Genomic DNA, 20,356 nt, shown 5'->3' with positions numbered 1-20,356 from the left:
TTCACCCATTTTCTCCACAGTCCCATTGAGTGTCCCCTGGGACCTCTACCATTTTCTCCAGTTGATGACTTTCTGGGACCACAGACACCTCCAGTCGAGTATCCCCTGGTACCTCTACCATTTTTTGCAGCTGATGATTTTATGAAATCACAGACTCCTCCCCTCGAGTGTCTTCCGGTACCTCAGCCACCTTTTCCAGCTGAGGATTTTCTGAGACTGCAGACACCTCCTGAGTGTCTTCTGGTACCTCTTTCACCTTCTCCAGCTGATGATTTTCTGAGACCACAGACCCCTCCAGTTGACTGTCCCCTGGGACCTTTCCCATTTTCTCCAGCTGAGGATTTTCTGAGACTGCAGACACCTCCCGAGTGTCTTCTGGCACCTCTTCCACCTTTTACAGCTGACGATTTTCTAAGACCACTTCCCACAGACAGTCCCCTGGGACCTCGCCCATTTTCTCCAGCTGATGACTCTCTGAGACTGCAGACACCTCCCGAGTGTCTTCTGGTACCTCTTCCACCTTCTCCAGTTGATGATTTTCTGAGACCACAGACCCCTCCAGTCGACTGTCCCCTGGGACCTCTCCCATTTTCTCCAGCTCATGATTTTCTGAGACTGCAGACACCTCCCAAGTGTCTTCTGGTACCTCTTCCACCTTCTCCAGCTGATGATTTTCTGAGACCACAGACCCCTCCAGTTGCCTGTCCCCTGGGACCTCTCCCATTTTCTCCAGCTGATGATTTTCTGAGACCGCAGACCCCTCCAGTTGCCTGTCCCCTGGGACCTTTCCTGTTTTCTCCAGCTGATGACTCTCTGAGACTGCAGACACCTCCCGAGTGTCTTCTGGTACCTCTTCCACCTTCTCCAGTTGATGATTTTCTAAGACCATAGATCCCTCCCGTCGACTGTCCCCTGGGACCTCAGCCATTTTCTCCAGCTAATGATTTTCTGAGACCAAGACACCTCCCCTCGAGTGTCTTCTGGCACCTCAGCCACTGTCTCCAGGGGATGATTTTCTGAGACCACAGACACCTGCAGTTGAGTGTCCCTTGGGACCCCAACCAGTTTCTCAAGCCAATGATTTTCTGGGACCACAGACACCTCCCCTTGAGTGTCTTCTGGTACCTCTTTCGCCTTCTCCAGTTGATGATTTTCTGCGACGACAGACACTTCCAGTCTCGTGTCCCCTGGGACCTGTACTATTTTCTCTAGGTGATTATTTTCTGTCTGTTTTTTGTTTTGTTTTGTTTTTACTTTTTTGTTTTAGTTAAAATACATAACTCTTTTACTTCTTAATGCAATAAAAGAAATTAACATCTCGTACACAGAAGACTAGGAAAGGGAAAACTACTTACTTCTGAAAATCCAGTAATTTAATCCTATTTGTACCTGTCCATAGTACATGAAAGTAATGTTTAACATGTTTTGAATTAAATTTTACTGGTGGGGCTTTAGAAGGTAATTCTTAGAAGTAATAGTTTCATTCATTTCCAGGTTAGCTGACTGTATGATTAATTAACACAAGGCGCAGTAGCCATCTTTGTCATTGTGTTGCAACACTCACCACGTGCCTCAATAAAATGGCTGATTTAACAAGATGATGGCAACAGGAAGGGGAGACTTTGGATTGTCTATTTAAAATCTAGGTAATAAGTAATTAATAAAAAATCTATCTGAAGTGCACTTTCACATGCTATTTGTTTATAATAAACAACAGACTTCCTAACTTTGTTGCAGTAGGCTTGACTACCATTTCATTTTACCAACTGCACTTTCCCCAGTAAGCTTAAAATAACAACAAGAACAAAAATCCCTGTCCTTTCATATACTAACAAAGACGATTGGCTACTGAAACAGTTCATTGCAAGACACACAAAGACGACATACTGTGGCATGAGTTTTTAATTTGTTGTGCTGTTACTAAAGTTCTGAGGGCTGCAGTTAAAACATTCCAGTTTCTCCCTGGTGGCTCAAGCCTCCCAGCACTTATTGAGACGGGCGGATCTCGGGAGATCGAGACCATTTTAACACGGTGAAACCCCGTCTCTACTAAAAAATAAAAAAAACTAGCCGGGCAAGGTGGCGGGCGCCTGTAGTCCCAGGGGAGGCTAGAGGAGAATGGCAGTAGTGAGCTGAGATCCGGCCATGCACTCCACCTGGGTGACAGAGCGAGACTTTCAAAAAAAAAAAAAAAAAAAAAAAAAACAACATTCCAGTTTCTCCCTTCCATCTTTATTGATTTCAAGATTTTGCAAGAAAACTCTTTGGGGGCAGAAAGCAAAAGACTTCATTTAAAAGCAAAAATTAAAAAAAAAATACAGTTCCTGATTTGATTTAGATACAGGGACAAAAAAGTAGCACAGGCTTGAAGGTTACATTGTCTACAAATGGTGGCAATATTTTCCTTGGGAGAGTAGTTCTGTTGGCATTTATTTTTTAAATACTCAAAACGCTCAACTTCAAGCAGTAATAAACACAAGCAAAAGTGATTTTACCCTTAAAATAAATATTCAGAAAAACCTCTCTGTGTATATACAAGTGAAAAAATATGTAACACTTTCACACACAAAAATAATAATCAAGGATTTGTTCATATATGTAGCTGAAATCTGCTGTTCCAGCCCACATGCCCCCAATAAAGAAGGGAGGCACAGACATAGGTGACTACTGTAGTTCACTAACTTACAGCATTTTTGTACCGGACACTATCACCACCAAAAATTTATCCTTCTTGTTATATTTTTAAAATTTTTAAATTTTTTCTTCCTTTTTTGTTTCATTTTGTTTTGTTTTACAGCATGCCAAATCCTTTGGCATACATGATGGCCTTCAAGAATCTCTCTTTGGCTGGGCGCGGTGGCTCAAGCCTGTAATCCCAGCACTTTGGGAGGCCGAGACGGGTGGATCACGAGGTCAGGAGATCGAGACCATCCTGGCTAACATGGTGAAACCCCGTCTCTACTAAAAAAAAAATACAAAAAACTAGCCGGGCGTGGTGGTGGGCGCCTATAGTCCCAGCTACTCGGGAGGCTGAGGCGGGAGAATGGCGTAAACCCGGGAGGCGGAGCTTGCAGTGAGCTGAGATCTGGCCACTGCACTCCAGCCTGGGCAACAGAGCCAGACTCTGTCTCAAAAAAAAAAAAAAAAAAAAAAAGAATCTCTCTTCAAGTTTTTCCTTGCTTGAATATTCCAGAAGTAAAAGCACATTAAAGCAAGTATGAAATGTAGGTAACCTTTCCATGTCTGGGCCATTTTTGGGTATAATCATCTTTAATTTTCCTAGTCCTCCCACAGGTGCTCTGTCTGTGCCCATTTTCAACTGCAAGAGGAATCTTTTACGTTCATCTGTAAAGGAATGAACAACTTCCCAGAACTCCCTAATCAGAACACAGTCCCTGGTATAGCCACCATCATTCTGTAGTTTCTTCTAGTGCTTGGAAATGTAGATTCCGATTTCCACATATAAGCAATTCAATTTCTTCTGTTCTGAATAAGTACTTCAAGGGAGATTCATTGGTCACCATATGAAAACCTCTCCGAAAAGCCTTGAACTGTTTTTCTACTGATTTATTGAGAATGTAGTCAGAATAAAGATTAACAAATTCCCTCCTGTTTTCATTTGTCATTGGAATTTTATCACCATTTTTCTTTAGATCATACGTCATTGGGTTACCAAAATGATCTGTCTGTGATATCTGGAAAGTGATCATCATGTCATCTTCCACATTCCCTCTTTAAACTCTGAGATAGAACTGGATGAGAGTCTCCCAAGTCACGAAAAGTTCCTTTTTTCCCCATTAGCTTCTTGTAGACAACCATGGGAAAATGTACATCCAGTACACAGGTATTGTAAATAGCCAGACCCAGTACTATGCCGATCAGAGTAAACTGACCCTCAGTTTCAAAAGAAGATGGATTAAACCAAAACAATTTTGTAGATTTATCATATGTGAACATACCAGTATCTGGACTGAAGATTTCCTCCACAACCAGCTGAAAAAATTCTTTGGAAACACCTCCCTCATCAACTCCTTGTTCTCGTTCAAATTCCACACACAACTGCTTCTTCAAGTCTGCAGGATTTTCCATTGCGATCATCTCTAGCCGGACAAGTGCATCATCTATGATAAGGTCACATCTAACTTTGAGTTTCAAATATGGATTCACCTGCTGTCCTTGAACTAAGCTGTAGAGAACAGTGATTCTTCGTTCACTGTACATGCGAATTCTATTGTCAAAATCCCAAATTCCTTGTGACAGCATTCAATATAAAGGGACATGTCATAAAAGAATTTGTTTTTTGTTTCTACTTTGAAAAAAAGTATAATCTTTATCCATTTCTAGAACCTCATTCAGTGGTTCATTAATAAACTCTTCAAAAGGGATAAGTGGTTTTCGACAATCCAGAGTTTTAACACCAAGTTCAGTTTCCAGGGGGTCCACTCGAGGACCTTTCTTGTTTCTTCTTTCTTCTCCCAAAAGCTCCCGAAGTGTCAGCTCACTGGACTCAGGGATGGGTTCTTCATCATCTTCCTCATTGTGGTTTGTGTCTACTTCCCCTCCCAACTGCATTTGCATAGTAAACCATTTTCAAGCACTTCAAAGCAGCAACAACGGCATCATCATCATTCACTAGATTTCAACTGTTAAATTCATTGCTTATGACTTTGTAAGTCATAAAATGCCCATCATTCTCCAAATCTGGTCTGCATTGTCCACTTGGATCAGCTGGGCAAGGGGTAGCTTGCTCATTGCTTTGCAAAGTAATGGCAAAGCCATTTCCAGATATTCAGGACTGTGGAGATTTCTATTCTCCATTACGAAAATGAACAAATTCAGATAATTTGGATCTCAAGAGTATTCGTTGTGATACGTCAAGTCACATTCCACGTTAGGCGACAAATATACAAATGCATTGAGAAAGGCAGTTTCAATTCTTTCATTAGAGAGCAATCTGGTGTAGACCCTTCTAATGGCATCAATATCCCGACACATCATTAGGGCCTAATTTTTGCAGATTGTTGTCTCCCTGTGAGCTATCACCTATCCTTGAGGAAGATGCTTCTGAGTCTTCTTCCACAGCAGCAGCAGAACATGCAGCTTTTTCCTTTTCATCTTCATCCTTGTCTTCATCCTTTGCTTAAAGAGATTTCAGTTCTTTCTTGGTGTGTTGTTTAACTTTCTGGAAGCTCTGTACCAATGCCTCAGCACTAGAAAAAACTCCTCTAATAACAAGGATTAAAGGGGAATAATCCTCTCTTTCTCTACACAATTCAAGAATTTCACATACCTTCTCTTCTGTTAAGTAAGTCACATCTTTTTTTTTTTTAATAGGCTAACATTTAAAAATGTATACTTTAATAAGTATAAAGTGTATAAATAATTAGGTAAGCTTGTGGAGAAGCTGCCCAAGATACATAAATTAGGAAATACAAGTGTCCATCTAAATTTCCTATATTTCATTTTTTTCATAGTATTTATTAAAGGTGTTTAATATACAGTTTCTCATCTGTCATTTTGGAAGTCCTTTATTGTAAAGACAATTCTATTGTCTGATGACAAACAGCAGCCACCATGGTTATTCAGGACCTCCATGTTGGATAAATTCAATTTCTTCTTGAGACACAAGTTTCCTTCTGTATTTCTGAGGTAATGTTTTTATTATTTCTGCAGTATCTGGTGGACCCTGATACATAAGCAAATCTGGTGATTTACTTCCCTTAGAATGTTGTGAAATTACAAAATAGTGAGATGGTAGCCCTGCTGATCTCAAAGCTTCGGATACATTGAGTTTAGGATTGTCTCTTCTGTCAGGAAATCTTATTAATGGAGTGTGTGGGCCGGGCTCGGCGGCTTAAGCCTGTAATCCCAGCACTTTGGGAGGCCGAGACGGGCGGATCACGAGGTCAGGAGGTCAAGACCATCCTGGCTAACACGTGAAACCCCGTCTCTACTAAAAAGTACAAAAAAACTAGCCGGGCGAGGTGGCGGGCGCCTGTAGTCCCAGCTACTTGGGAGGCTGAGGCAGGAGAATGGCGTAAACCCGGGAGGCGGAGCTTGCAGTGAGCTGAGATCCGGCCACTGCACTCCAGCCTGGGCGACAGAGCGAGACTCCGTCTCAAAAAAAAAAAAAAAAGGAGTGTGTGGTTTGACTACCTGCTGAGACGCCACACTCCTGCTGCCAGGCTGGAATCCCTCAGCTCTGGACCCCAGTTCTTTGCTAGTAACTCTTTTTTTTCTATGAACATTTAGGTACAGAGACAGTACGTGCATTCACTTCTCTTGGGCAATAAACGTGAACGACCCTACTGGCAGACGCCATCTTGCTGCCCATCATGACCCCGAGAAGGGGCGTAAGTCCCATCTTTAAAATCAATTCTAGCACCTTTCTTGTTCATTTTTTATCTCAGAGCAGGAGTTGTTGGGGGCACCTTTCGAGTTCTCAGGACCACAGAGTTTTGCGTTAATCTTATAAAGCTCGAGGGCTTTAACAACTGCTACATTATTATCCATAGGAAGAAAAGTTGGACAGGAAGCACAAAATTCATTCGTGCAGGCCTCATTTCCACAGGTGGTAATGAGGCATTCCGTTAGATGCTTTGCAGCTGCTCGCTTCATTCAGTTAGCTTCAGTGTCGTCAGACTGAGGTTCTCCTGGTGATCTGTTACAGGCTGTGGCCATTCGGTGACATCAGGGTGATCACAGCTTTGAGTCGACTGAGGTTCTCCTGGTGATCTGTTACAGGCTGTGGCCATTCGGTGACATCAGGGTGATCACAGCTTTGAGTCGACTGAGGTTCTCCTGGTGATCTGTTAGTGGCCATTCGGTGACATCAGGGTGATCACAGCTTTGAGTCACTGATTAAAAACAGGTGGCCACACCAGTCTTGCTGCTACAAGTCTTGCTGAGCGTAGGCTTAACAACGCATATTTAGCCAAACTTCTGAGGAGCTGGTGAATTCTAAAATCAGGCTCTTAGAGATTTTTAACATTACAGCCCTCTGTATATATTTGTCAGTGCCTCTGGTTGTAAGCTGGTTGATGGTAGGGATCATCTCTTCCATATTTTAATTTTACATAATAATGGTGCCCATGTTTTCTTGACACCATACCTCCCCCTCTGTCGTCGCCCCCGCGCCTGGGCTGCGGCGGCCGCCTCACGGGTCATCGTCGCCCTCGCCCTCCGCCTTCGCCCGCCACCGCCTCGTTCCCTTTCGCTAAGGTTCACGCGGGACCCGCGCTTCCTTATCCGGAAACCCAGGCAGGGTAAGGGGGCGCCGGAGCCGCCCGGAAATCCCGGCTTTCATTCCCGGCTGTCGCTGCCTGTCCACACCGCGGGGCTGCGGGGCCCTCCTGGCAGGCCGCGAGCTACTCCGGGGAGGACCCGAAGGAGGCGCCGCCGCCCGCAGCCGAGCGCTCCGGTCCGCAGAGGTGAAGCGGAACTCGGCGGCGGACAGCGGGCGCCGGGGCTGGCAGATGGCTTGGTGGCGGAGGGGTGCGCGAGCGAGCGAAGGGTGGTGTGTCGGCTCCTGGCCAAGGGAAAAGGCCCCGTCGTTTCCTCTAGTCACCCCGAACCCAGCGCCACCATCTTGGTGGAAACACGGATCTCCCAGTTGATTTTCTAAGATCAAAGACACCTTCCCTCGAGTGTCTTCTGGTACCTCTGCCGTCTTCTCCAGCTCCACCACTCGCGTGTCCCCTGGCATCTCAACCACCTATTTTACTCGAGTGTACTCTGGTACCTCTACCATCTCCTCTAGCTGATGCTTTTCTGAGACCACAGACGCCTCTACCACTGGAGTGTCCTCTGGGACTTCACCTACTTCATTTGGGTGTCCTATGCGACCTCAACCCTTCAACTCTGGAGAGGGAGGTTGCAGTGAGCTGAGACTGTGCCACTGCACTCCAGGCTGGGTGACAGAGCGAGATTCAGTTTCAAAACTAATAATAATTAATTAAAAATAAAATAAGTTATGACAGCACGTTCCTATAATCCGTCTCAAAAAATAAATAAATAAATAAATAAGTCCAGCCTGCCTGTGCCCCAACTGCTCTTCCCCACAACCCACCTTGAGCATGCTTGAGAACATCCTTCTCCAGCCAATTTGCCTTGGCACGGGTAGGCCTGACCGGCAACAGGCAAGTGAGCTTGTTGTCCAGGAGAGGCACACGAGGGAGGCCCTGGTTCAACACATCCACTGCCTTGCCCAGCACAAAGCGGGAGGTGGAGATGGCTCCACTGTCTTTAGCCCAAGGCCCTTGTTGCCTGTGCTCTGGCTTCCTCTGCATCAGACTAGCCAGTCAGGTAGAGGTTTCTCTCCCACTGGCAAGATGGGGCCAAACATTCCTGCTGGTCCACCTGGAATTAAGAGCAAAGGTCTCGTGCTTGGCTCAGACTCCAGGGTTTTCCCAGGTCCTCAACCCTGTCAATGGCCTCACCTTGACCTTGAGCACAGCAGGACTGCGGGAGGAGCGCTGGTTGAGCCGGGTGCCTCCTCCAGTCCAATTTCCAGTGGCCAACAGGAAGGGCTGCTCAAAATCAGCAAATCTAGTTGTGCTCGCTTGCGCAGCGCATACACTAAAACTCGAACGATACAGAGATTAGCAGGCCTCTGTGCAAGGATGGCACGCCAATTTGTGAAATGTTCCATATAAAAATAATAATAGGCCGGGTGCGCGGTGGCTCACACCTGTAATCCCAGTACTTTGGGCAACCAAGGTGGGCGGATCATTTGAGATCAGGAGTTTGAGGCCAGCCTGGGCAACATGGCAAAACCCTGTCTCTACTAAAAATACAAAATTAGCCAGCCGTAGTGGCGGGTGCCTATAATCCTAGCTACTCGGGAGGCTGGGGCAGGAGGATCACTTGAACCCGGGAGGTGGAGGTTGCAATGAGCAGAGATTGCTGCCACTGCACTCCAGCCTGGGAGAGAGAGAGACTTTTGTCTCAGAAAAAAAAAAAAAAAAAATCATCATCGTCGTCCTCATGTAAAATCAGCAAAGCTAGTGATAGCCTTCTGCACAAGACCAGGAATCAGGGTGCTTTCCCGACAGTCTTCTGGGATCACCAGGCCCCTATGCAGGGTCCAGGAGGTCGGACCCTGTGTAAGCAGTGAGGGGGAAGGGCAGTTTTCCATACAGAGGCTGCTTGCTTTCTGGGGATCGGTTTCCTTTCTCTGCTCTGTTCTCAGAGTTGTACCATTGGCCACCCCAGCCTCTGTCTTTCCAGGTCTCCCCTTACCTCCTTCCTGCCAGAGGAGAGCTCTCTTCTAGAACCAGGTCTTACTTTGAACCTTTGTTGCTCCTCTTCCAAACAGCTCAAGGCCTCATCCTTTCCTGGTGGAGATCTAAGTAGGACATAGTGACAGGGAGGGCCCAAGGCCTGCCCTGAGTGCCCTCCTCCCTTGTGAGCTGTAGGAGGTCCAGGAGAGCCTGGGAGTCACCCCAGGTTGCTCTGGGCTCCTGGCATTGTGTGTGTCTTCCCTGGGAAGGGAGGGAAAAAGCTGTGAGGTTTTCCCCTCATTTCCCCAGCCCTTTCTGACGCATAGTTGATCCGTCTCTGGCTTCCTCACCTGCCCGTGTGGGTCTGTGTGCAAGCACATTGGCATTCTGCCTTCCAGCACGTGCCTTAGGATGAGCCCCACGGAACCTGCAGAGACGTCCTGCTGAGAGCACCTCTCCCCATAGAAGGCATCAAATCCATAGGCAGGAAGAAAGGTCGACATTTAGCGCGCGTGCTTGTGTATGTGTGTGTGTGTGTGTGTGTGTGTGTGTGTGTGTGTGTGTGTTGAGGTGGGGGAGGTATATGGGTGGTGTTTCCATTCTCACCCAGACCTTGAAAAAAAATTTTTTTTGAGACAGGGTCTCACCCTGTCACCCAAGCTGGAGGGCAGTGGCTCAATCATAGCTCACTCAGCCTTGAACTGCTGGGCTCAAGTGATCCTCTGATCTCAGCCTCCTGAGTAGCTTGTACTATAGGTGGCCACCACCATGCCCGACTAATTTTTTATTTTATTTTTCCTAGAGACGGGTTCTCGCTTTGTTGCCCAGGCTAGTCTTGAAATTCGTGGCCTCCCGCAATGCTTCTGCGTTGGCCTTTCTAAGTGCTGGGATTACAGGCATGTACCATTACCTATAGAGAGATTTCTATACAAAGGGAATATTTATAATTGAGAAAGCTTAAGGAAATTTTTTTTTTTTTTTTTTTTTTTTTTTTTTTTTTTTTTTTTGAGACGGAGTCTCGCTCTGTCACCCAGGCTGGAGTGCAGTGGCCGGATCTCAGCTCACTGCAAGCTCTGCCTCCCGGGTTTACGCCATTCTCCGGCCTCAGCCTCCCGAGTAGCTGGGACTACAGGCGCCCGCCACCTCGCCCGGCTAGTTTTTTGTATTTCTTAATAGAGACGGGGTTTCACCGTGTTAGCCAGGATGGTCTCGATCTCCTGACCTCGTGATCCGCCCGTCTCGGCCTCCCAAAGTGCTGGGATTACAGGCTTGAGCCACTGCGCCCGGCCTTTTTTTTTTTTTTTTTTTTTTTTTGAGACAGAGTCTCACTCTGTCGCCCAGGCTGGCATGCGGTGGTGCAATCTCCGCTCACTGCAACCTCCACCTCCCGGGTTCAAGCGATGCTCTTGCCTCAGCCTGCCAAGTAGCTGAGATTACAGGCATGTGCCACCACACCCAGTTAATGTTTTTATATTTTTAGTAGAGACGGGGTTTTGCCATGTTGGCCAGGCTGGTTTCAAACTCCAGACCTCAGGTAATCCGGCCACCTTGGCCTCCCGAAGGGCTGGGATTACAGGAGTGAGTCACTGTGCCTGGCGAATTTTTTTCTTAGAATAAGTGATTAATAGACTATGACATGAGGCTGGCTGCAGTGTCTCATGCCTGTAATCCCAGCACTTTGGGAGACCAAGGCAGGTGGATCACTTGAGCAGAGAAGACCAGCTTGGCCAACATGGTGAAACCGCAACGCTACTTAAAATAGAAAAATCATCCAGGCATGGTGGTGCACACCTGTAGTCCCAGTTACTTGGGAGGCTGAGGTATGAGAATCACTTGAACCCAGGAGGTAGAGGTTGTAGTGAGCTGAGATCATGCCACTGCACTCAAGCCTGGGTGACAGAGCAAGACTCTGTCTCTAAATAAATCGATAATAAAACAATACAAAAAAATAAACTATGACTTGGCACGTTTCTATAATCACATCCTATAAAGCAATTTAAAGTGATAAAAAGGCCATAGTGCACCATGCTTAAGAATAGGTTCTACCAGGCCAGGCATGGTGGCTCACGCCTGTAATCCCAGCACTTTGGGAGGCCAAGGCAGGTGGATCACAAGGTTAAGGGTTCAAGACTAGCATGACCAATATGGTGAAACTCCATCTCTACTAAAAACACAAAAATTATCTGGGCATGGTGGCGCACGCCTATAGTCCTAGCTACTCAGGAGGCGGAGGCAGGAGAATCGCTTGAACCCGGGAGGTGGAGGTTGCAGTGAGCTGAGATTGTGCCACTGCACTCCAGCCTGGGCAACAGAGCAAGACTCCACCTCAAAAAAAAAAAATGGGTTCTAACAACCAGACTGGGTTTGAATTCAAACTCTACCACCCACAGTGTGCATAACTGTGAACAATTTAATTTTCTTCCCTGTATACCTCAGTTTCCTCATCTATAAAAGGAGATACTAATAGTACTCATTCATAGGGTTGTTGATGATTAAAGGAATTGATCATTTAAAGCACTTAAGACAATGCTTGACACATAGTAAGTGTTCAATAAATGTTACTGTTATGCAATGAGATAGGAGAAATTCATCCTCTTTAAAAAAGAAAAGTCCGCCGGGCGCGGTGGCTCAAGCCTGTAATCCCGGCACTTTGGGAGGCCGAGAAGGGCGGATCACGAGGTCAGGAGTTCGAGACCATCCTGGCTAACACGGTGAAACCCCGTCTCTACTAAAAAATACAAAAAACTAGCCGGGCGAGGTGGCGGGCACCTGTAGTCCCGGCTACTCGGGAGGCTGAGGCAGGAGAATGGCGTAAAAACCCGGGAGGCAGAGCTTGCAGTGAGCTGAGATCCGGCCACTGCACTCCAGCCTGGGCGACACAGCGAGACTCCGTCTCAAAAAAAAAAAAAAAAAAAAAGAAAAGTCCAAGTGCAGGAGCAATTCTCTTAACTGAGCCTGATGTAAGCAACACTTATTTACCTTCCATTTCCCTGTAAAACATATGAGTGATGCTAACAGTCCACTGACTACTATGTCTAGTAGGTTACTAGTGGGAAGCCATTTGAATTAACCAACCAACTTCCAATTCTATTAATACAAGATTTTTTTTTTTTTTTTGAGATGGAGTTTCATTCTTATTGCCCAGTCTGGAGTGCAATGGTGCAATCTTGGCTCACCGCAACCTCCGCCTCCCAGGTTCAAGAGATTCTCCTGCCTCAGCCTCCCGAGTAGCTGGCATTACAGGCATTCACCACCATGCCCGGCTAATGTTGTATTTTTAGTAGAGACGGGGTTTCTCCATGTTTGGTCAGGTTGATCTCGAACTCCTCATCTCAGGTGATCCGCCCGCCTTGGCCTCCCAAAGTGCTGGAATTTCAGGTGTGAGCCACCGTGCCCAGCCTAATAAAAAATTTTTAAAAAGGGATTTTGCCATAGCAAGTAAAGATCCTATTTATTTTTTGTTATAAATGTCTATATATGCAATTTAAAAATTCTGGGCCAGGCCCGGTAGCTTACGCCTGTGATCCTAGCACTTTGGGAGGCCAAGGCGGGTGGATCACCTGAGGTCAAGGAGTTCAAGACCAGCCTGGCCAACATGGTGAACCCTGTCTCTACAAAAATACAAAAATTAGCCAGGCATGATTGCAGGTGCCTGTAATCCCAGCTACTCGGGAGGCTGAGACGGGAGAATCTCCTGAACCCGGGAGACGGTGGTTGCAGTGAGCCAAGATCATGCCACTGCACTCCAGCCTGGGTGGCTGAGTGAGACTCCATCTCCAAAAAAAAAAAAAAAAAAAAAAAAAAAAAATTCTGGAAGGATACTTATACCCAATAATATTGCCTTTTCAAAAGTCTTTTTTTTTTTTTGAGACGGAGTCTCGCTGTGTCGCCCAGGCTGGAGTGCAGTGGCGCGATCTCGGCTCACTGCAAGCTCCACCTCCCGGGTTCACGCCATTCTCCCGCCTCAGCCTCCTCCGAGTAGCTGGGACTACAGGCGCCTGCCACCACGCCCGGCTAGTTTTTTTTTGTTTTTGTATTTTTAGTAGAGACGGGGTTTCACCATGTTAGCCAGGATGGTCTCGATCTCCTGACCTCGTAATCCACCCGCCTCGGCCTCCCAAAGTGCTGGGATTACAGGCTTGAGCCACCGCGCCCAGCCTCAAAAGTCTTAAATTGAAAAAATAAAATAAAATTTAAAAGTCTTAAATTGGCCAGGCCTGGTGGCCCGTGCTTATAATCCCAGCACTTAAGGGGGCTCACTTGAGGCCAGGAGTTCCAGACCAGCCTGGGTAACATAGGGAGACCCCCATTTCTATAATTTTTTAAAAATTATCCAGGCATGGTGGTGTACACCAATAGTCCTAGCTATTCAGGAGGCTGAGGCAGGAGCATTGCTTGAGCCCAGGAGTTTGGGGCTGCAGTGAGACATGATTGCACCACTGCACTCCAGCCTGGGCAACAGTGCAAGATCCTATCTCTAAAAAAAAAACAAAAAAAAACAAAAAAAAAAAAAAAACTTAAATTAAAGCACGAGACCCAAATGTCCATCAACTGATGAACAGATTTTTATTTTTATTTTATTTTATGAGGTCTCACTTTGTCATCCAAGCTGGAGAGCAGTGGTGTGATCTTGGCTTACTGCACCCTCTTCATCCTGGGCTAAAGCGATCCTCCTGCCATGGCCTTCCAAAATATTAGGATTACAGCCATGAGTCACCGCACCAGGCCACAGATTTTTAAAATGTGGCATATCCATGCAGTGAAATATTCAGCAATAAAAACAAAGTACTGTTACATGCTGTAACACGCATGAACCAGAAAAATGTTATGCTAAGTGCAGTCACGAAAGACCATATATTATACAATGCTATGTATGTGAAATGACTTGAAAATGCAAATCTATGGATTAATGATTGCCTAGGTCGGGAGAGGATGGAGAGATTGAGTATTGGTCACTAAAGGGTATGAATTTCTTTTTGGGATGGCAAAAGTGATCTAAAATTGATTATGGTGATGGTTGCACAACTCTGTGAATATACCAAAACCACTGTATTTCACATTTTAAATGGAAAGATTCTAAGGTATATGAAGTATATCTCAATTTTTCAAAAGCCATGAGAACTGTTTACATGCTGCTATACCAGCAACTAGCATTTAAGATCAATACTATTACCAAACGAGCAGCAGGTGAAAGCTTAAGTGCTCCTATTTGAAAAGCAATGTTATTATAATATGGATTTACGTATTCCTAATATAATATGCCAGAGAGTTACCTATTCTAGCATGGATTCTCAAAAGTATCTGCATTTCGGTGAGTTTTTTTCTTTTTCCCCCTGGCCTTCGCTAGGACAGGGTCTTCCTCTGTCATCCAGGCTGGAGTGCAGTGGTGCAATTAAGGAAGGAGACCACTCCTACTCCTGCTGCCCTTCTCCCCCCACCTTGCCTAGATCACAAGACAGGAAGAAAGGGAGAAAGCAAAAAGTCAGAAAGAAACAAAAGTAAGATGAATGGCCAGACAACCTTGGCACCACCACCCGGCCCTAGGAGTTAAAAAAAAGTAATAATAATAACATAGACCCCTGACCTAAACTACTTGTGTTATCTGTAAATTGCAGACACCATATGAAAAAAGCGTTGTAAAACTTTTTTTTCTGTTAGCTGATGCATGTAGCCCCCAGTCACATTCCCCACGCTTGCTCGGTTTATCACGACCCTTTCACATGGACCCCTTAAAGTTGTAAGCCTTTAAAAAGGCCAAGAATTTCTTTTTCAGGGAGCTTGGCTCTTAAGACGTGAGTCTGCCGATACTCTTGGCTGAATAAAAAACCTCTTCCTTCTTTAATCCGGTGTCTGAGGAGTTTTATCTGTGGCTCATCCTGCTACACAATCACTGCTCACTGCAGCCTCAACCTCCTGGGCTCAAGTGATCGTCCCACTACAGACTCCCCAGCAGCTAGGACCGCAGGTGCTTCCCACCCAATACAAACACAGCCTGGCTAATATTTGTGTGTATTTATTTATTTTGTAGAGATAGGGTTTCACCATGTTGCCCAGGCTGATTTCAAACTCCTGGCCTCAAACAATCCTCCTACTTTGGCCTCCCAAAGTGCTGCGTTACAGGCATGAGCCGCCATGGCCTGCAAGAGAGTTTTAAAAAATACCGATGGATGGGTCTGACTCCCAGTCATTCTCAATGAGTTGGTCTGGGATGAGGCCTGGCATCAGTAGGTCTTTAAACTCCTCAGATGATTCTATTTTTAGCTTTACTTTTTTAAAGCCAGTCAAATGTAGCCGTGCAGATGATTCTAGTAGGCAATAAAGTTGACCTCTATTGCTGCAGATTCACACAACTTGGAGCCCCATTGATTGTTGATGGTTTTTTTCTGTTGTTTTTTTGTTTCTGAGACATGGTCTTGCTCTGCAGCCCAGCCTGGAGTGCAATGGGTGATCGCGGCTCACTGCAACCTCCGCCTCCCGGGTTCAAGTGATTCTCCTCCCTCAGCCTCCTGAGTAGCTGGGACTACAAGCGTGCACCACCACGCCTGGCTAATTTTTGTATTTTTAGTAGAAATGTGGTGGCTGGGAGTGGTGGCTCACACCTATAATCCCAGCACTTTGGGAGGCCGAGGCGGGTGAATCACAAGGTCAGGAGATCAAGACCATCCTGGCTAACACAGTGAAACCCCGTCTCTACTAAAAATAAACACACACACAAAAAAGAAACAGGGTTTCGCCATGTTGGCCAAACTGGTCTTAAATTCCTGACCTCAGGTGATCCACCCGCCTTGGCCTCCCAAAGTGCTGGGATTACAGGTATGAGCCACCTTGCCCAGCCTATTGATTGAATTAAGAAAAAAATTAATTTGTGGTGTAAAAATGGTAACTCCAGAATCCAGGCTACTCTCATTATCTAATTAAAATAGTACCTATTCCTTTTAAGAGCTCCTAAGAGAAGTGTGATACTTTTCTTGTAGGTATCTAGCTGATTTCTTGAAGTTGGTTCTGTACTAAGGTAATATCAGGTAAGTGGAAATGGAATTAAAAACTAAATGTGGCCAGGCATGGTGGCTCACACCTGTAATCCCAGCACTCTGGGAGGCTGAAGCAGGTGGATCACGAGGTCAGCAGATGGAGACCATTCTGGCTAACACAGTGAAACCCCGTCTCTACTAGAAATACAAACAATTAGCTGGGTGTGGTGCCGGGTACCTGTAGTCCCAGCTACTCAGGAGGCTGAGGCAGGAGAATCACTTGAACCTGGGAGGCGGAGGTTGCAGTGAGCTGAGATTGTGCCCCTGCACTCCAGCCAGGGCAACAGAGCAAGACTGTCTCAAAAATAAATAAATAAAATTAATTAATAGAGACAGGTTCTCACTATGTTGCTCAGGCTGGTCTCAAATGCCTGGGCTCAAGTGATCCTCTCATCTTGGCTGCTGAAAATGCAGGGATTACAGGCATGAACCACTGCAACCAGCCCAAATATTTTCTTTTCTGTTTTTTTTCGAGACGGAGTCTCACTCTTGTCACCCAGGCTGGAGTGCAATGGCGTGATCTCGGCTCACTGCAACCTCCGCCTCCTGGGTTCACACGATTCTCCTGCCTCAGCCTCCAGAGTAGCTGGAATTGCAAGCACCCACCACCACGCCCAGCTTTTTGTGTTGTTAGTAGAGATGGGGTTTCACCATATTGTCCAGGCTGGTCTTGAACTCCTGATCTCAGGTGATCCACCCACCTCGGTCTATCAAAATGCTGAGATTACAGGCATGAGCCACCACGCCCCGCCTGAAGCCTTATTTGGAACTCTCTTTTCCCCACCCATCTTCCTTCCCCCACACTGGCAACAATTCACTACGGTTTCTTGGGATTTCAGGAAGAAAATTAAAAGGAGAAGGCCACAAAAGAACTGGAATGTGGCCCATAAATATATTCCTGTGCTGCTAGGATCATCTTACTGTTCTAGTAACACAACTCAAGAAATACCCTCTGCAGTCCTTGTTTATAATGGTTGTATTTTTGCAATGTGAATTCAGTGCGAAGGTTACAGGGCAACAGAGAGACTGATGTGAAGGCAAGCAACAGCTTTAAGTCAAAATGTACAGAATGTCTATTTTTGTTGATGGTGATTGGTGATGTTTAAGAAAACAGCTAGCCCGGGCACGGTTGCTCACGCTTGTAATCCCAGCACTTTGGGAGGCCGAGGCAGGCACATCACCTGAGGTCGGGAGTTCGAGACCAGTCTGACCAACATAGAGAAACCCTGTCTCTAAGAAAAATACAAAATCAGTCGAGGGTGGTGGCGCACGCCTGTAATCCCAGCTACTCGGGAAGCTGAGGCAGGAGAATCGCTTGAACTTAGCAGGCAGAGGTTGCGGTCGGCCGAGATCACGCCACTGCACTCCAGCCTGGGCAATGAGAGCGAAACTCTGTCTCAGGAAAAAAAAAAAAAAAAAAAAGAAGAAGAAAGAAAGAAAAGAGCTGTGTGGGCAGGAGGGCTGAGCCCGGCTCAGTAGGCTGTTCGCCTAATCCTGCTGCTGCAGCCTGAGTGATCAGCTGTTGGCGCTCCGCTGCCGCACGCATGCGCATCATGACGAGGCTGTCAAAGTCCCTTTCCCATAGCACTGAGTCTTTGGACCGCCCTGGGTTGCTGGGGCCCACAGCGCCCTGGGGCCGTCCCTCCAACCAGGAAATCTTCAGAGGGTTCTCCACCAAGCCAACCTCATTCCGGACGGCCAGCTTGGCAGACTTGACTGTCTCAAACTCCACCACGGCAACGCCTGCTTTCTTGCTGGAAAGCACCGGGTTGTGAACCTCACCGTACTTCTGCAAAAGCTGCAGAAGGACACCTTGGGAGTAGCCGCCTTTTGACGCATCCTCCGTCTTGCACTTCCATTTGAGCTTCAGTTTGGGGGTTCCTCTGCCTCTGGTGCTCTCGGCCTTTTCTTTCCACCTCTGGGCACGTGCCTGGAGGATCTGCTCCCGGAACAGCTTCTGCTGTTCCTCCAGCTGCCGGAAGCCCTCTTCTCGCAGGCGCTGGATCTCTTGCTCCAGAGTCCTGGGGTTCCTGCTGCCCTCAGCATCCTCACTCCTTTGAGCCTGGGCCTGCTGCTCCCGGGCCTCCAGTTCGAGCCTCACTCTCTTCCTTCTGTCATTAAGTTTCTGGGTCGTCTCTGCTGCCTGCTTCCTGGCTTTCCTGACCTTGTCATAAGTAACCCTGGCTGTAGCATCGGTCAGTACCTCTAAGGCCCGAGAAAGCTGGGGGAAGAGTTCAGCGGCTCTGGGATTATCGGGATTTTTGTCTGGGTGGCAGGAGAGGGCCTTCTGCCTGTAGGCCTTCTTCACCTCTTTGTCTGTTGCTGTCTGCTCGATGCCTAGAAGCGCGTACAGGTCCATCTGCAAGAGCTCCTTGGTCACCGCCATGGCTCCAGCCCTGACTGGAGTGAAAACACCAACTACCAGGGGTCTAAGCTACAAAAACTCCCTGGAGTCTGAGGGACAACTGCCAGGAGTCGAAGCGAGAGAGCATGGGAACTACCGGATCCCAATGGCGCTTAGCCTCCTGGGCATTGGCTCCTGAATTAATAACCCAGCTTCCAATGCAATCTCCCAAACCTGCCTGTGATCCCTGTGTCTATCTCCAGCTCTCAACTTGTTTTTAATCTTGGTTGTTGATGTTTGACAACATTGGATTACATTTATCGTTTTGAAACACAGAGGAACAATGACTGCTTTTATTCCTATTGATTGATGAATTGATTGATGGGGTCTTGCTATATTGTCCAGGCTGACCTCCAACTCTTGGGCTAAAGGGATCTTCCCACCTCCGCCTCTGGAGTAGCTGGGACTACAGGCATGTCACTGTGGTTTAATCATCTTTTTGTTATCTTATTGTACTTACGGTGGAGGGCAGTTGCTCCTCTTAACAATCCCAAGTTCTCGGCCCGGCGCGGTGGCTCAAGCCTGTAATCCCAGCACTTTGGGAGGCCGAGACGGGCGGATCACGAGGTCAGGAGATCGAGACCATCCTGGCTAACACGGTGAAACCCCGTCTCTACTAAAAATACAAGAAAATTAGCCGGGCAAGGTGGCGGGCGCCTGTAGTCCCAGCTACTCGGGAGGCTGAGGCAGGAGAATGGCGTGAACCTGGGAGGCGGAGGTTGCAGTGAGCTGAGATCGCGCCACTGCACTCCAGCCTGGGGCACAGAGCAAGACTCCGTCTCAAAAAAAAAAAAAAAAAAAAAAAAAAAAAATCCCAAGTTCTCACCCCTACATAGCACAACACACTTCATAAAATTGATGAAAGGAAAGGGAGGATAAAGGAAAAGTTGAGTAAATTAAATCCTAGGTTAATTTAAAGTTATTCTGAGTTCTGTAGATTCAGTTCAGATTTCAGTAAGCAGTAACCCTCTTGGGAAAAAAAAAAGAAAAAATCATTCTCAATTCTAGTGGTTGATGGATTGATGATAAAGCACAACTATTTGCTTTTACCTCTTCCACACAGAAATGAAACAATTTGGGAAGACATCCCAAGAGAGTCAGGAAAAACAAGGCAAGATAAGTGCTGTGGTTTGGATGCCCCCTCCAAAACTCATATAGAAATTTGCCACTGTGATGGTATTCAGAGGTGAGACCTGGCTGGGCATGGTGGATCACGCCTGTAATCCCAGCACTTTGGGAGGCCAAGGCGGGTAGATCACCTGAGGTCAGGAATTCGAGAACAGCCTGGCCCCATCTCTACTAAAAACACAAAAAAATTAGCTGGTAGGGTGGCGGGCACCTATAATCCCAGCTACTCGGGAGGCTGAGGCAGGATAATCGCTTGAATTCAGGAGGTGGAGGTTGCAGTGAGCTGAGATCACGCCATTGCACTCCAGCCTGGGCAACAAAAGGGAAACGCCATCTCAAAAAAAAAAAAAAGAAAGAAAGAAAGAAAGAAAGAATAAGAGGTGAGACCCTTAAGAGATGATTAGTCCATGAGGCCTCTGCCTTCGTGAATGGATTAACGCTGGTATCTCGAGAGTGGGTTGTGTTATCCAGGGAGTGGGCTTCTGATGAAAAGATGAGTTCAGTTTCCATCCATTCTCTGTCTCTTATGCTGTTTGCCCGTCTGCCATGGTATGGCACTGCAAGAATGCCCT

The 20,356-nt window shown here is 46.7% G+C and overlaps 4 protein-coding genes, 1 non-coding gene and 1 pseudogene across 5 annotated transcripts in view; 3 read left to right on the top strand and 3 right to left on the bottom strand.

Annotated features, from left to right (window-relative positions):
• Positions 1-20,356, top strand: part of NTAN1 (N-terminal asparagine amidase) — a 215,455-nt gene that overhangs the window by 113,142 nt on the left and 81,957 nt on the right. The window lies entirely within an intron of this gene.
• LOC126944533 (nuclear pore complex-interacting protein family member B3-like) lies at positions 36-1,910 on the top strand. Its single transcript, XM_050774114.1, has one exon. The coding sequence runs from the start codon at positions 142-144 to the stop codon at positions 889-891; it is 750 nt and encodes a 249-aa protein (XP_050630071.1). The 5' UTR covers positions 36-141; the 3' UTR covers positions 892-1,910.
• LOC126944527 (ubiquitin-protein ligase E3A-like) lies at positions 2,616-6,681 on the bottom strand (annotated as a pseudogene).
• Positions 5,448-6,337, bottom strand: LOC126944544 (alpha-ketoglutarate dehydrogenase component 4-like). The gene is made up of 2 exons (XM_050774126.1): positions 6,278-6,337; positions 5,448-5,845 (listed from the first exon to the last, which is right to left on the bottom strand). Exons 1-2 carry the CDS (start codon positions 6,335-6,337, stop codon positions 5,579-5,581), a joined length of 327 nt encoding a protein of 108 aa, XP_050630083.1. The 3' UTR covers positions 5,448-5,578.
• Positions 8,554-8,656, top strand: LOC126945193 (U6 spliceosomal RNA). The gene has a single exon (XR_007722357.1). It is a non-coding gene; the product is annotated as a U6 spliceosomal RNA (small nuclear RNA).
• On the bottom strand, positions 8,984-18,638 carry LOC126944139 (dnaJ homolog subfamily C member 17-like). The gene is made up of 4 exons (XM_050773406.1): positions 17,741-18,638; positions 9,443-9,482; positions 9,241-9,346; positions 8,984-9,100 (listed from the first exon to the last, which is right to left on the bottom strand). Exons 1-4 carry the CDS (start codon positions 18,636-18,638, stop codon positions 8,984-8,986), a joined length of 1,161 nt encoding a protein of 386 aa, XP_050629363.1.

This window comes from Macaca thibetana, chromosome 20 (assembly GCF_024542745.1).
Source record: "Macaca thibetana thibetana isolate TM-01 chromosome 20, ASM2454274v1, whole genome shotgun sequence".
Lineage (NCBI taxonomy): Eukaryota > Metazoa > Chordata > Mammalia > Primates > Cercopithecidae > Macaca > Macaca thibetana.
This window is presented reverse-complemented; position numbering and strand designations above follow the sequence as displayed.